The 13508-nt window shown below is 40.2% G+C and overlaps 1 protein-coding gene across 4 annotated transcripts in view; it reads left to right on the top strand.

Moving 5' to 3' along the window:
* Tmem245 (transmembrane protein 245) overlaps positions 1-7113 on the top strand; it is a 76551-nt gene extending 69438 nt beyond the window's left edge. For all 4 annotated transcript variants that reach the window (XM_031377453.1, XM_031377451.1, XM_031377452.1 and 1 more), the window contains one exon: positions 3311-7113. In XM_031377453.1, coding sequence (XP_031233313.1) covers positions 3311-3356 — 46 coding nt within the window. In that variant the 3' untranslated portion in view covers positions 3357-7113. The remainder of the gene's footprint in view (positions 1-3310) is intronic.
* Positions 7114-13508: the final 6395 nt, after the last annotated feature.

The raw sequence follows: 13508 nt of genomic DNA, 5'->3' as shown, positions 1-13508 counted from the left end.
CCAAGCATATTCAAGCCATGACAAGGCCCAAAGAGGATGTCTGGTCCCTTGGAACTGGAGTTATAAAGCACAAACAACACTTCTAACATTTGTTGAGACTTACTATGTTCTGAATCTCATGTGTTATCTTTTTTGGTTTTTGGTTTTGTGTTTTTGAGACATTGTCTCTCTCTGTAGCCCCAACTGGCCTGGAGCTGAGGTTCACTTGTTTCAACCTCTAGAATTCTAGTACTAAAAGGCATGTCCCAGGCCAGTCTCTGCTGGTGTTCATTCCTGTTCTGAACCTATTAGTATTTTCCAGGATGCTTAGGCGACATAGTTTAGAGATGTTAAGTTGCCCTGTGTTCATATCGTTCCAGGCTTGCAAGCTGACCTGTTTTACCTAATGCTCCATCTTCCTGCACACACTAACCCCTGAGTGTCCTTGCATCTGTCCTTGCCCTTTACCCTCACCACAGGGTCTGAGCTGGCACTTCTCTTGGGATGACTGTTGTCTGGCCACTGTTGGCTAACTGCTTTCTAAGCTTATTTCTCTCTAGTTTTCTTTCCTGGGAAAGCTCATCCAGGGTTTCTTGGCCAGGAGGCAGCATTGAATTCACCAGGCTAACCATAGTGTTAATCTTATTTTATACATCTTTGTCTTTCAGGTCAACAGACTTTGTATTCATAAATTAGAGATTTCTTTGAAATTTTTAATGATGTAAAAGGATAAAGTAATCTTATAGTATGTTGAAAAATGCTTATAGATTATTAGTTGTAAAAGCATTTCCAGGGCTTATCAAAATTGAACACTGCCTGAATTCCTATTTGTTGGAGAAAGCTTCTGGCCAACTTTGCCTGTCTTCAAATGGGAAAACACAAGCTCAGAAAACACCCTGAGAAAATAGTTACATAAATAGATATTTGTAGTGGTAGTTCTGACAGAGGTGCAGAGTAAGTCTTTTGCCACCCAGCTCCCATTCATGCATGTACTCACATTTGGCCATGGCTAGATGCGTTGTTAGATCTATAGGGGATAGAGGCTGGGGCCCTGCCAAGTACAGTGCTCAGAAATGGGGATGGTGTCACTGTTGAGAAATAATAGACACATAGATGGACATACATCTTCATTGTATTATTTATTTGATTTTTTCAAAAGTTAACACAAGTATTTAAGGGAACTTGGGTTTCATTGTTCAGGTCTGTCAGCATGTATTTTTTATTCATGGGGTATTTAGTCAGGTAATACAAAAACCCTTTCAAAGCCTTGTCCCTCCATATCTGCTTTTGAAAGTAGAGCCTTACTAGTCCTCTTATTCTGAGGGCCAGGAGGGAGGGTTTTGGTTGCTGTCTCTGAGAGCCTCCAGACAAGTAGGTATATGTGAGTGGCATATCTCTTTTGGAACATTTACCCGGGTTCCTCTTAGCCTTGAAAGACTTTGTTCATTATACTATAAGGTTAGGTTTCCGTTTATTTCTGCTTTTTCTATTCCTGTGTGTTTGTGTGAACTGAAAATGCTCAAGACAAATGGAGTAGAGGAGGTGGTGGCAGGATTTTGGAATTGCTTTTAAAGTTAGAGATGCCTTATAAGCTGTTAAGTAAAAAGCCTTGTGCTATGAATGTTTGTTTACACTGCTCCCTGAACTTTACCACACTAGCCCCTTGTCTTTTAGCTGTAATTCTAGTAAAAATGTTGAGCATTTATGGTAACTGATGGTTGACTGTGCTATACAAACAAAATTAATTTTATTCAATTTGGAAGAAAATGATATAAGAAGGAACAGTGATATAACAGGCTGTATTTATATGGTCACTGACTAAATGTAAATTGAAAATTGCTCTTGAGGACCTGGAGAAATGGCTTAGTAGTAGTTAAGACTAGTTATTGCTCTTGCAGAGGATGCTGGTTTAGGTCCATATGGTTGCCTACAACCATCTAAACCTAAAACCTAGTTTTAGGGGATTGAATACTCTCTTCTAGACACCAGACATACACATGAGGCACATACATTCATGTAAGCAAAACTTTCAAACATATTAAATAAATCTCAACAATTTTTGATTTCTGAAAAATGCTATGTTCTGAAGTCAAATGTCTTTTATTCCTACTGGATGATTCTGTTAAAAAGTTGTGTGCTCTCTCTCAATGGGTCCCAATAAACTGTCCATAAATATACTTTACTTCAGATGTGTTTGATTAAGTGATAGTAGTAATGCTAATAATAAAAACCCTATATATCAGCTGAACTCAAAACAACCAGAAGAAGATAGTTTAGTTTTTACTTGTTTAAAAGAAATCCAAGCTGGGCAGTGATGGTGCACGCCTTAAATCTCAGCACCTGGGAGGCAGAGGCAGGCGGATTTCTGAGTTTGAGGCCAGCCTGGTCTACAGAGTAAGTTCCAGGGCAGCCAGGGCTACACAGAGAAACCCTGTCTCGAAAAACCAAAAAGAAAAAAAGAAAACAAAATGAAGTCTAGAGGGTCATTCCAGGTCTAATGTGTTAAGCCTAGCCTTTTACCATCAGAATGCTGTGCCAAGCTTGACTTGTGGCTTTCTAAGGTATGAGATACTGGAGCACATGTTCACTGGTAACCTCTGACCCTGGCCCCTTGACTGTCTGTGAGCATCTTAACTTTACCAGGTGACACTATGACAGACTTGTCACCTATATCAAAGGCTGTTTAACCACCATGATCCTGAGGCAGATACCTTGTACGTGCATCCGACCTTTCTAACCAGTCCAAATCCCAGCTGGCACTTGGCAGTGTCAACTTGGCTTATCTCTTGTGGGACAAGTCAGATGATGAAAACACCTTCCCAAATCTAATCTGACTGGCACTCTACCCTGTGGGACTTGGGTTCTATGTACCAGAGTCCCTCTTTCTAACAGGACTCTATCAGCAGTTAGTCTGATCAGCAAGACTTACTCATATCTATTTTCCAGCTAGTTAAAAGTTCCAAGAGCCAAGAAACTACCCCTAAGTTAAGTTGCACAATACTTCTGTAACATCTCATTAGCCAAAATCCAGTCACATGGCCAATTGTGCTTCAAGTAAGTCTGGGGAAGTCTCAGATAAGAGAAAATGGACTCAGCCTCAAACTGGGCTCTTGTTTATACAGAAGGAGGGCTAACTAAGAGATTTTGAAACATTCTTGTGAAAAATACTAAAAATAGTGACTATAATCTCTTCTACCCTCCTAAAGTTTATGAAAGAATACAATGTGTTTGTTAACTAACTGGTTCTGGGTTTGGCCCTCCCTCCTCATAATGTTCTTAACCCCACTCCTTTCCAAAGCAAAGCTAACCTTTCTCTCTTCCTTTTTTTTAGGGCTTTTCGTGACCTCTCTGAAGATCTGAAATCTTCAGTAGATTGACATGGCTTTACTGCAGTGACTTCTCTGGGGAGTCTCAGTCTGATAGTGAGTCCTCCGAGCTTTGGCCTCTGTCCTGTCCGCCGTGTCTGGCAGGCAGGGGTACCCAGAAAAGAAGCAGAAGCCTCCCAGCCGTACATGCAGAGCACCAAGTGAGAGGGAACTTGCTCTAGGCTGCTTTGAACCTTAAAACACAGCTTGAGAGTTGAGAACTGTGTCTGCTCAAGGCTCATGCTAAGACGGCTTGAAAGCTGCAGTTCGTGCACTGGTACCAAGGCTTGAAATTGCCCTCTTTGATTATCTGCTGCAGTGTTTATTTATAAGCTATTTTAAGGATTCTGAATTACCTGCTATTTAACGTATATCCAGTGTAATTTTTCTCCTGCTGTAGGAGTTTAGCTCTTCACTGACAAGGCTTTCCCTGTGGAGTATGGTTCAGTAAGCAGAAAAGGGAGTCTGATACTCTTTAGGTAAAGATGGGTTGGTGTGCTGTGAGGAGAGACACACACAGGAGGAGTGCAGCTCTTCCTCCCTTCCTCTCACCCAGGTTGCCAGATTTCTACCCCACACTGAATGAAGATCCCTACTGAGCTGCTCTGAGTAGTAATGATGTGATAGAATCCATGCTGTCAACGTCCCTCTCTTAAATGCTTTACAAGCACAGACTCTGAGGTGCAGTGGTCCCCAGGTTTGTTATGTGTGCCCTCAGTTCTTTACTGGGAACTCTATCCGTTAGTTGCTTTGCAGCAGAATTTCCTATTTCCTGCCACTTAGCACAGTGCCTTGCACACAGGAGTCTGTATGAATGCTTGCTGAGTTGGACTATAATAACTTTGTATGTATCTCAGATATGACACAACCAGCATGTGCTTTACATTTTATACAGCCTTTGTGCATATTACTTTACACGCATTTCACATCAGCTCTGTGTGAAGCTTTGTACTCTGAGGAGTGTTGGGGCTGAGCTTCAGGACAGTGGCCGTGTCAGCAAGCCACCAAGTGTTGTAACTTATCTCCTGTCCTCTGTTGTTACATCTGCAGAATGCATTTCTTAGGGCTTTGGCTGTTTTCCCAGTCCTGTTAGCAGAGGTCATTCACTCCTTACATGTGAAAGAGTTGTCCTGCCTCATGGCACGGCTGGCACTTGAGCCCACTCCTAGTGCTGCACCCTTTCTAGCTGTTCCTGTGCTTCTGAGGGAGTGTGCAGCAGAAGGGATTTTGATTTGTTTTTTGAAAGCACTTAAGACTAAAATTTTTCTTAAGACTTCGTACTAACTTTATAACTTGATTGACCTCACGATTAATAAATCCCACACCTACTGCAGTGTCGTTTGACTTGCTGTGTATAGTATAGCTCATGCTGGCTTCCTGGTTGTATCATGAATCCTTCAACATAATTATGACCTGTAAATCTGTCGTGTGTTAGATCTGATCCCTAAATCACTTACTCTGTTTTTTAATAAGTTGGCCATTTGCTCTTGAGCGTTTTGAGTAAATTCTAGGCACCATGCCAAGGACCACAGGGTCTGTGGGAGATGACTCTTAAGATGGCTTCTTTCACCTTAAATGCCAGCCAGATCATGTAAATTATACTAAATCTAAAATTCTTGCATTAAAATGGTTGAAGAGAGAAACCAAGTTTTTGTTTGTAAACTATATTGTGATAAGTTTATAGCTATAATTAGCACATGCTCATAAGCAGCAAATATACACAGTGAGTTTGTGTACATATACAAATTATGTTGCTCCAATGTGCCATGTAAAAGCAAATTTGCAAAAAAACTAAGTTTAAACTAATTCATAGTTGTTGGTAGGGTAGTTGTCAATTTTTAATGTGAATTTCTAGGGAAACTCTGAGCTCTAAGTTTAGAGCTTCCTAAATTAGTGGCAATGGTATAAGTCTGTCCTGAAATTTTAAAAGCAGAAGTCCCCCACAGTGGCCTGATCAGGAAACTCAAACCACTCCAATTGCTACAGTGAATCCAGGAAGGCTACCAGTTGCAAAAACATCCTAGCATGTGACAGTCACAGGGAGGAGGTTTTACAGAATTTTCCTAAGACAGAGAGAGAATAGATAACATGAGGTGGTAAGAGTCTTTTAGTCCCTAACCTAACCTACCTTGAAGAATTTGCATAGAATTTGACCTGGGAAGGAGAGGATATATATGGCTGGCTTGGTTTGTTTGTTTGTTTTCTCTGTGTGTGTGTGTGTGTGTGTGTGTGTGTGTTCATGTGTGTGTCTAGGTAGACTTTTTTGCTACTTTATTGGGTTCTTTTATCTGCCACTCTTCTCCACCCCAATCCCTTCCAACCCCCAACACTAGGTCAGTGAGGAAGAAGGTTAGAGGGGAAAGAGGGCATAGATCTCTTTAGACTACTTCCTTCTGATTAGGGACCTCAGATTCCTAGAGGGAAGTCCAGTCTTTGTTGTCAGGATGTCTCCAACTAGCAAGCCAGCCACACAAATGCAACAGCAGGAACCATCAGCAGAATGGGGAGCAGCAGCCAACAGACCCTCGAATTCCAAACATAGACTATCATCAGCTGGCAGAATCATGCCCCTGCCAGAGCATGAGATGAATCACAGTCAGCTGCTATGGACAATCCGAAGCAGCCCCATGTCCCACACCTGGGGTTAAAACTAAAGCATATTCACGTAACATATCTGGGATTTTTCTTGTAAGAAAATTTAAAGTTAACAAAGCACTATTTAGTCTGTTCTTACAGGGTCTTTGCTCTTCCTTTTTGTTTTATCAGCATTTCTTTTAAAATGCAACCGGATCTTTCTACAACTGCTTGTCTTGTAGAATTGTGTGGTATGTCTGTAATATGCTTTATATTATAACATGCAACGAATTGCTTCATCTTGCTGAAGACATGTGAGAGGGCATTATCAGGGCTCATTTGTGCAGGTATCCTCCAAACTGCTGTTATTTCCTATAAATGTGCAACTACAGAACCAGCTTTTCAGAACTCAAAGCAGTTGCCCAGTGGAAGCGAATATGAGTCAGTGGTATGGTTGGTGTACAAACTTTAGTTTTCGAAATTCTGCAAAATGAAACACATCATCCATCTGCCAGATTTCATTTCTTTTGGCACTCCTAGGACTACTCTCAGCAGGTAATGATGCAGGTACAGAGAATAAGTAGGGAATGGCCTTACCTCCTTGGTTTCTTGCCAAGTCATAGAAAAAAAATTTTTTTTAAACCATTATTGTTAGCATGGTGTTTTTTATGATTTTTAAGGCTTCTAATACATTTCCCATTGATAAATGGTCAATTTCCTCTTTTTTTGTCCCATTAAACTGCTAAACCTGTATGAGACTGAATATGAGGAATATAAAATGGATAGTGTCTATTTCTGATTGCCGGTTGTAGTTGCACAAGTAAGATTTAATTTTGAACCATCTGGAACAAATTCAGCAGTTTTTATATACAAAACAACTCTTGCTGCATATTGAGAGTCAGTAATTATTAAGAGAGTCAGAAAAATCTAGCAATAGGATTGCACACAACTCTGATCTTTGAACTGAGCTTTGTGGGCTTTGGATCACTTTGCTTATTTTGTCTAACTTATAGCCTTCCATTCTCTACTTACTTGCATCAGGATAGAATGTAGGTGCTTCAGGAATTGGTGTTCCCTTTACAATACATGGGAGAATCCAATTAGTTCCTTTTATAAACTGAAGATGCTTGCTTTTGGGATATTTGTTAATTTCTCAAAAATAGTTGGTATAAGCTTAACTCCTAAATAGTTGCTACAAGCTCTTTGCAAATCTTCATTGATTACACGTAGAAACATAAACTCAGCATTAGTAAAAGGCACCACAATTTTGGCTGTGTTTGTTACTGATAATTGATATATTCTTATTCTACCCTTTATAATTAAATCAGAAACCTTTTCTATGTATGTAGGTTTTTAACTTTTTACTTTGTGTGCTAAGAAAATCCATCTATAATACTATCTTCCATTTGTATAATGAGCCACATAGGAGAATGAGTTGAAGGCAAAAAAATCAAAATCCAATCAAGTTTAGGATCTGTGTGATCCACATATGCATCTTACCATGAGTAAACTTTTAACTTTTGCTGTTAACCATCTTATACTGTTTTAAGTCTGAATCTCCTTGTAACAGTTGAAACAAATTACTTGAGTAGTTAATTCAGTTGTAGGCCATTATTGTGGTAAATCTCCAATCCAAATATTCCCCAGTAATAAAAACACAACTCACAATTAATATGAATACAAGCTGTGCGCCTAGATTGGATAGATCTACCACTATAGTACCATCTTCCCCATTTATGAGACCCCTTATAACTTGCGGTTTATTCAGGCCTTGCACTTCTGCTCTGCTTTCCTTCCACCCTGCCTTTTTCCCACTCCTCCTCCTTTTAGCAACTTTCAGGTCCATGTTCCCTTTCACTGCCCAGTCGCTGACTCTGGCCTTTATTTTACAAATTAAGGTGAAGAAGGTTTACAGAAATCACCTGAGTGCTGACTCTTTCCTTGTTCACAGCCCCTCACTGGAGAAGGGAATTAGCATCAAATTACAAATAGCCCCAGAGCTATCTGCAACAGGCCATAGCCAATTAATATCTCCCATTAAGTTTTGAAAATCATTAAGAGTTTGCAGCTGATCTCTACGGATCTGTACCTTTTATGGTAAAATTTTTTGCTGACTTATTTTATAACCCAAATAGTTAATTGAATCTACTCTCTGTATTTTTTCTGGAGTGATCTGTAACTCCCAGCATGGAAGATTTCTTTGTGTTTCTTTAAAACATTTTCTCTAAAGTATCTTTGTCAGGATCATCCATGTAATGATAAATAATAGATTGAGGGACTTGCCTACAAATTATTTTTTAGCTTTTATTGCTCAAAATATTGACCTAAAGTTGGACTATTTAACATTCCATTTGGGAGCACTTTATTGGACCACTATTATGATATGTAGGTACTGAGAAAGCAAATCTTTCCCTTTCAAGCTCATGCAAAAGGATTGTGAAAGAAAAATCTTTTAAATCAATTAATATCATAGGCCATGACTTAGGTAATGAAGAAGGTAAAGGAATTCCTGGCTGTAAATGTCCCAGTGATTGAATGTCTGTATTACTCATTCTTAAATCTGATAACAACCTCTATTTTCCTGGTTTTGTTTTTTTATAACAAACACAGGTGAATTCCATGGGCTGTTAGACTCTCCAGTATGGTAAAGCCTCCACCTGCTCTTATACTAGCTGCTCAAGGGCCTGCAGTTTTTCCTTAGTTGAAGGGCCACTGCTCCATCCATACAGGCTTATCGGTCAACTATTTTAGGGTAGGGTTGCTATTTTTTGCAGTGGCCACTCTTTTAAATTTGGAATCTTAATCCCTGGAACATCCTGTGTTTGGAAAATGGGCACAGTCTGTGATTGTTTCTGATGACACATATCAATACCTTTCCCAAGAACATCCACCATCCCCCTACAATTTCATCATGAGCTATATCTGGGATTGCAGTTATAAAAGACCCCTTCCCCATAAATTTATGGGTATGTCAGTCACATAAGGTCTTAGTTTCCCTCTTTGCCTTTCTGGTCCTACACATTTAATGCATTGTACATTTTGTTTTATTTGAGATAATCTACCAATTCCTATAAACTGTGTATGAACGTTCTGAAGTGGCCATTCTGAATTCCACGATTTTGGGGAAATGATAGTCACATCAGCTCCTGTATCCACCAAACCTTCTATTTCAACACTATTTACCTGAAGTTTTAATTTTGGTCTCTGATCATTTTACCACTCACTGTTTGCCAAAACACATGTTTTTCAGTACTTCCAAATCCCCCCTGTTCTTTTCAGCTTTGCCCTTAGTATAGGGAAACATTAGCAGTTAACAACCTTATCCCCTGCATTAATTTTCATCTCTCTCTCTCTCTCTCTCTCTCTCTCTCTCTCTCTCTCTCTCTCTCTCTTTAATAAGCCATAATTTAAATTTTTTCTTTGAAATTCCCATCTATAATACCTGAGTGCACATTAAATCTTTGGAAAGTTAATCCACTTCTCCTGCTGTCCCTGAAGGCAAAGTACCATAAATGCCAGCGGTTCTTTTTGTAGCATTGAATTTTTAGGGATAGGGCAAGAGGTTTATTTGTGATCAAAATCTAAAGTACCAATATAAGATCAGAAATACTTAGTTGCTGGGTTTTTGTTGTTGTTGTTGTTATTGCCTGCTTGTTAATCTCCTGGATGGGCAGAGGGAAATGCTGTGGAGCCTCAAGTTGGTAGCCCCTCACCCCTTTTCATTTCCTGATGGCAAGAATTTACCTTGTGTGTCCCTTTTGGACTTGCCCTTATTTATCCAGTTACAGCCCTTGCACAACACCTGCAAACTTGGGAAGCCTAGGTATTCTTTTGGAGAACCTATTGCTGCCAGAAACAGTGGAAAGTACTTTATTTCCCAAGTTAACACACCAGGCATTTTGTTATTGTGCTCAGAAAGTATCATATTTCTCACAGTTACTGCACTGGACATTTTGAAATCTGAGGTTTTTAGCCACTAGTCACAATTTCTTTGTAAATGGCTGAATTCACCACAATTAAAGCACTGGGTACTTTTATATCTGAGACCTGAAACTCAATCCCTGAACATCCTGTGTTTGGAAAATGGGCACAGTCTGTGATTGTTTCTGATGATACATATCAATACCTTTCCCAAGAACATCCACCACCACTGATAGGTTTGGCTCGCAGCGGCGTGTCCACAGACACCAGATACAAGCAGCTCTGTGTTTTTGGAAGTTTAATTAGGAAGGGGGGGGGGAGTGAGGACTGCGGCGCGTGAAGGGAGAGAGAGAGGAGAGAGAGAAGAGAGATGGAGGAAAGTACCCATATATTTATATGTGTGGTGACGTAGTAATGCAGGTAAAGGTGGGAGCTGAACCCAATGGATTCTGGGAATATGGTCGCCGTTGCCCTGGCGACAGGTCTGTGGACCCGCCCACATATCTGCCGCAGGCAGGTTCTGGATGCTAACAACCACCCCCTACAATTTCATCATTAGCTATATCTGGGATTGCAGAAATATTTGACTACCACCTGTCTGACATCAGGGTGTTAAATGGCTTTGTTTACAGCTGAAACCAATCTTTGCAAGAAACCTGTAAAGGCTTCCCCAGAGCTTATACAATCTTAGTGAATGTGGATCTTTCCCTGGGCTCCTCAGCTTTGTCCCCAAGCTCTCAAAGCTGCCAAGCCACATTGTTCTATAAAATGGCATCATCAAATTGAATGTGTATTTTGTAGATCAGAATACCACCCTTCACCAAGCACTTGATCTTTATTCAATTCCCATTCTCTATTTCATTGTTCAATATTCCAGACTTTCTCCCTCTACCATGTTAACCAGTGTAACTGCTGACCAGCCTCCAGCATAGCATCAATCCCTTCAAATCCTGGGGAATAATTCTATCTTGCATAGCATGGTTACTTAATCTGTCTTTTACATAGGGGGAATGCATTCCAGAGGAAATCACAGACTTTTAGAAATGCCTCAGATCTATCATTTCTATAGATAGGATGCCGTTATGATCATGACCAGCACCATTAACAGGCATGTGCTTTACAATCACTGGGAAAACTTGATGGTGATTTTGTAACCCAAGGTCTCTCTGACCACACAGCTGGCTTGAGATTAACCCTTTCTTTCCTAACAGGCTGTTTCAGCTTTTACTGCATGCCTCCCCACCCTCTGGCTGTGGGGACTTGAAACTGAAAGTGGGCAGTACTGGGCTTGATTGGCCTTCTGTCCTTTATTCATCCTACTGGAAGCTCCTGCTCTCAGTCACTGCTTCTGAGCCCTTTTGTTCTCCCCTTTTAGGCACTTTTCAAGAGCTTCCAGCACAGCCAATTCTGCAACCCTTTCAAAATAAAGTAGAGGGGCCCTGGTTTTCCCATTTCATCCATTTTTTGTTTGTTTGTTTCTCCAGTTCCTCTATGTCTACTTGCAGCTTTTCCAATTGCTCAGCCATTCTTCCAGCTTTTTTTGAGACAGAATATAGGAACAACAAGAAGAAATAGAAAATTTTCTCTGAGAACAAAGCAGGAGATAGGCCAGTGGCAGAAGCCACAATAAACTTCTTGGTTTTCCGGGGGTGGGGAGTGAAGCGGGAGGCTCTTATTTCTTGTCTTTCTTGAGGCAGCAGAGGGGGAAGAGCATGGGCAGAGGGTAAGACTTTTTCTTGTGAGATTCTTGCTACCTGGCCTGCCTTAGGTGATCCTCTCTCAGTCCAGAAACTGCAGTTTCTGGCACTTATCACCTCTTCCTAAAAACAGCTAAGGATTAAGTAAATAGCCTTTGTATTATCTCAGCAGGAACTGCTGGGCTCTTAACTTTCAGCCTGCTAATCAGAAGGTCACAGGAAGGAAAAGGGACACTTAGAAAATGACTGTAGCCTTTATTACTAAGTTGTAAAAAGTTTCCTATGAAAGCTATCTAAGGGGAAAAGCAGAGAGATCCTAAGCAGGGAAAGGGAAAATTCTCTCTCTCCTTCTCATCTCTTTACTTAGACATCTTTCAGAATACATGATCACATGTCACAAAGTTCATCACAAGTTCACACAAAAAACATAAATTGAAATAGAAGTTTACAACAGAGAATGTTTACATACATATCCATTATGAGTAATTATTTGGTTAAATACCCATCACATGTCTCAGCTCCACAGGTTCACTGAAGATTTAAAACCATAACTAAGTTATTAGTGAACTTTTGTGTAGATAAACCCAGTCTATATTTTATCTTCTGTCCTAGCACTTATAATAAATCATTAGTTGCCTTTTGATGACCTTTAGTTAATTGTCTTACAACCTCTTAGAATGTGCTCTAGGTAGGAGAAAATCTGGTTACATCTAAGAGCAATTAACTGGTGACACTTGGGAGACTGGTGGAGTTCTCATTGCAGTTTTGACTATTAGAAAAGGAACTAATATCAGTCCCACTATAAAAGAATTTAATAATCACTGATATAAATTTAAGAATTCTTATAGGATCATCATTAAGACTGTCAAAGCTAGGCAGTGGTGGCACATGCCTTTAATCCCAACACTTGGGAGGCAGAGGCAGGTGGATCTCTGAGTTCGAGGCCAGCCTGGTCTACAGAATGAGTTCCAGCACAGCCAGAGCTATACAGAGAAACCCTGTCTCAAAACCACCCCCTTCAAGAAAAAAAAAAAAAAAGACAAGTCATCAATTTGTCTATGTAGCATTACTACAAGACAGTACATCTTCATGGATCTGTAGAGATCTGCTCTGTACTATTACTTAGTGGTTATTATATATGTTAATAACAGGAAAAACATATTAATAGCAGGAATCTTTCCTAAAATGAATCCCTTACAGCTTTGCTTAATAAGGGCGCACCTGTCTCAGATTATATAATAGTCCGAAGCAGGCCACTTCAGGATGATCACCTGCTAGTTATTAGCTTGTCCCATTATGGCTCCTGACATTGGTTGATGTCCTGAAACTGAATACCCATTCATTCCTTCATAGCCTCCTGGACTCCTTTATGGCATTAGAAACTTGAACCAAGTTTCCATTCTGCCTAACTCCTTGTCTGGGCACCACTTGTAGGCAGTCTTTTTGGTTACTTTATACATGTGCATGTTTAGGCATGTCTGCTTGTGCGTGTGTGTGTGTGTGTGTGTGTGTGTAAACAGGACCTCATAGCTCAGGAGAATGCCCCCATGGAGCAAAAGTAGCTTTAGTAAAACTGAGAACAGAAATCTTGCATAGCATCTTGGATTGTATACATATATTAAGGGTTAGTTTCAAGTTGCCATTTACTGTCAGCTTTAACTGAATGGTTACAAGGGGAACTAAAAAGCTGTGCACACCCATTTACTATTGTTTTTACTACAAGAACGAGGTGCAGACCTGGAAGTATAAATTCCATGTTCTGTACACCCTGCCTAAATTTCACACTCTTTTTTGTTTGTTTGCTTGCTTTGTTTTTTTTTTTTGTTTTGTTTTGTTTTTTGATTTTCAAGACAGGGTTTCTCTACGTAGCCCTGGCTGTCCTGGAACACACTCTGTAGACCAGACTGGCCAGACTCAGAGATTCTCCTGCCTCTGCTTCCCAAGTGCTGGGATTAAAGGTGTGTGCCACCAC

This window comes from Mastomys coucha, unplaced genomic scaffold (assembly GCF_008632895.1).
Source record: "Mastomys coucha isolate ucsf_1 unplaced genomic scaffold, UCSF_Mcou_1 pScaffold18, whole genome shotgun sequence".
NCBI classification, from domain to species: Eukaryota; Metazoa; Chordata; class Mammalia; order Rodentia; family Muridae; genus Mastomys; species Mastomys coucha.
Note: the sequence above shows the minus strand (reverse complement) of the source record. Positions and strands in the feature narration are given on the sequence as shown.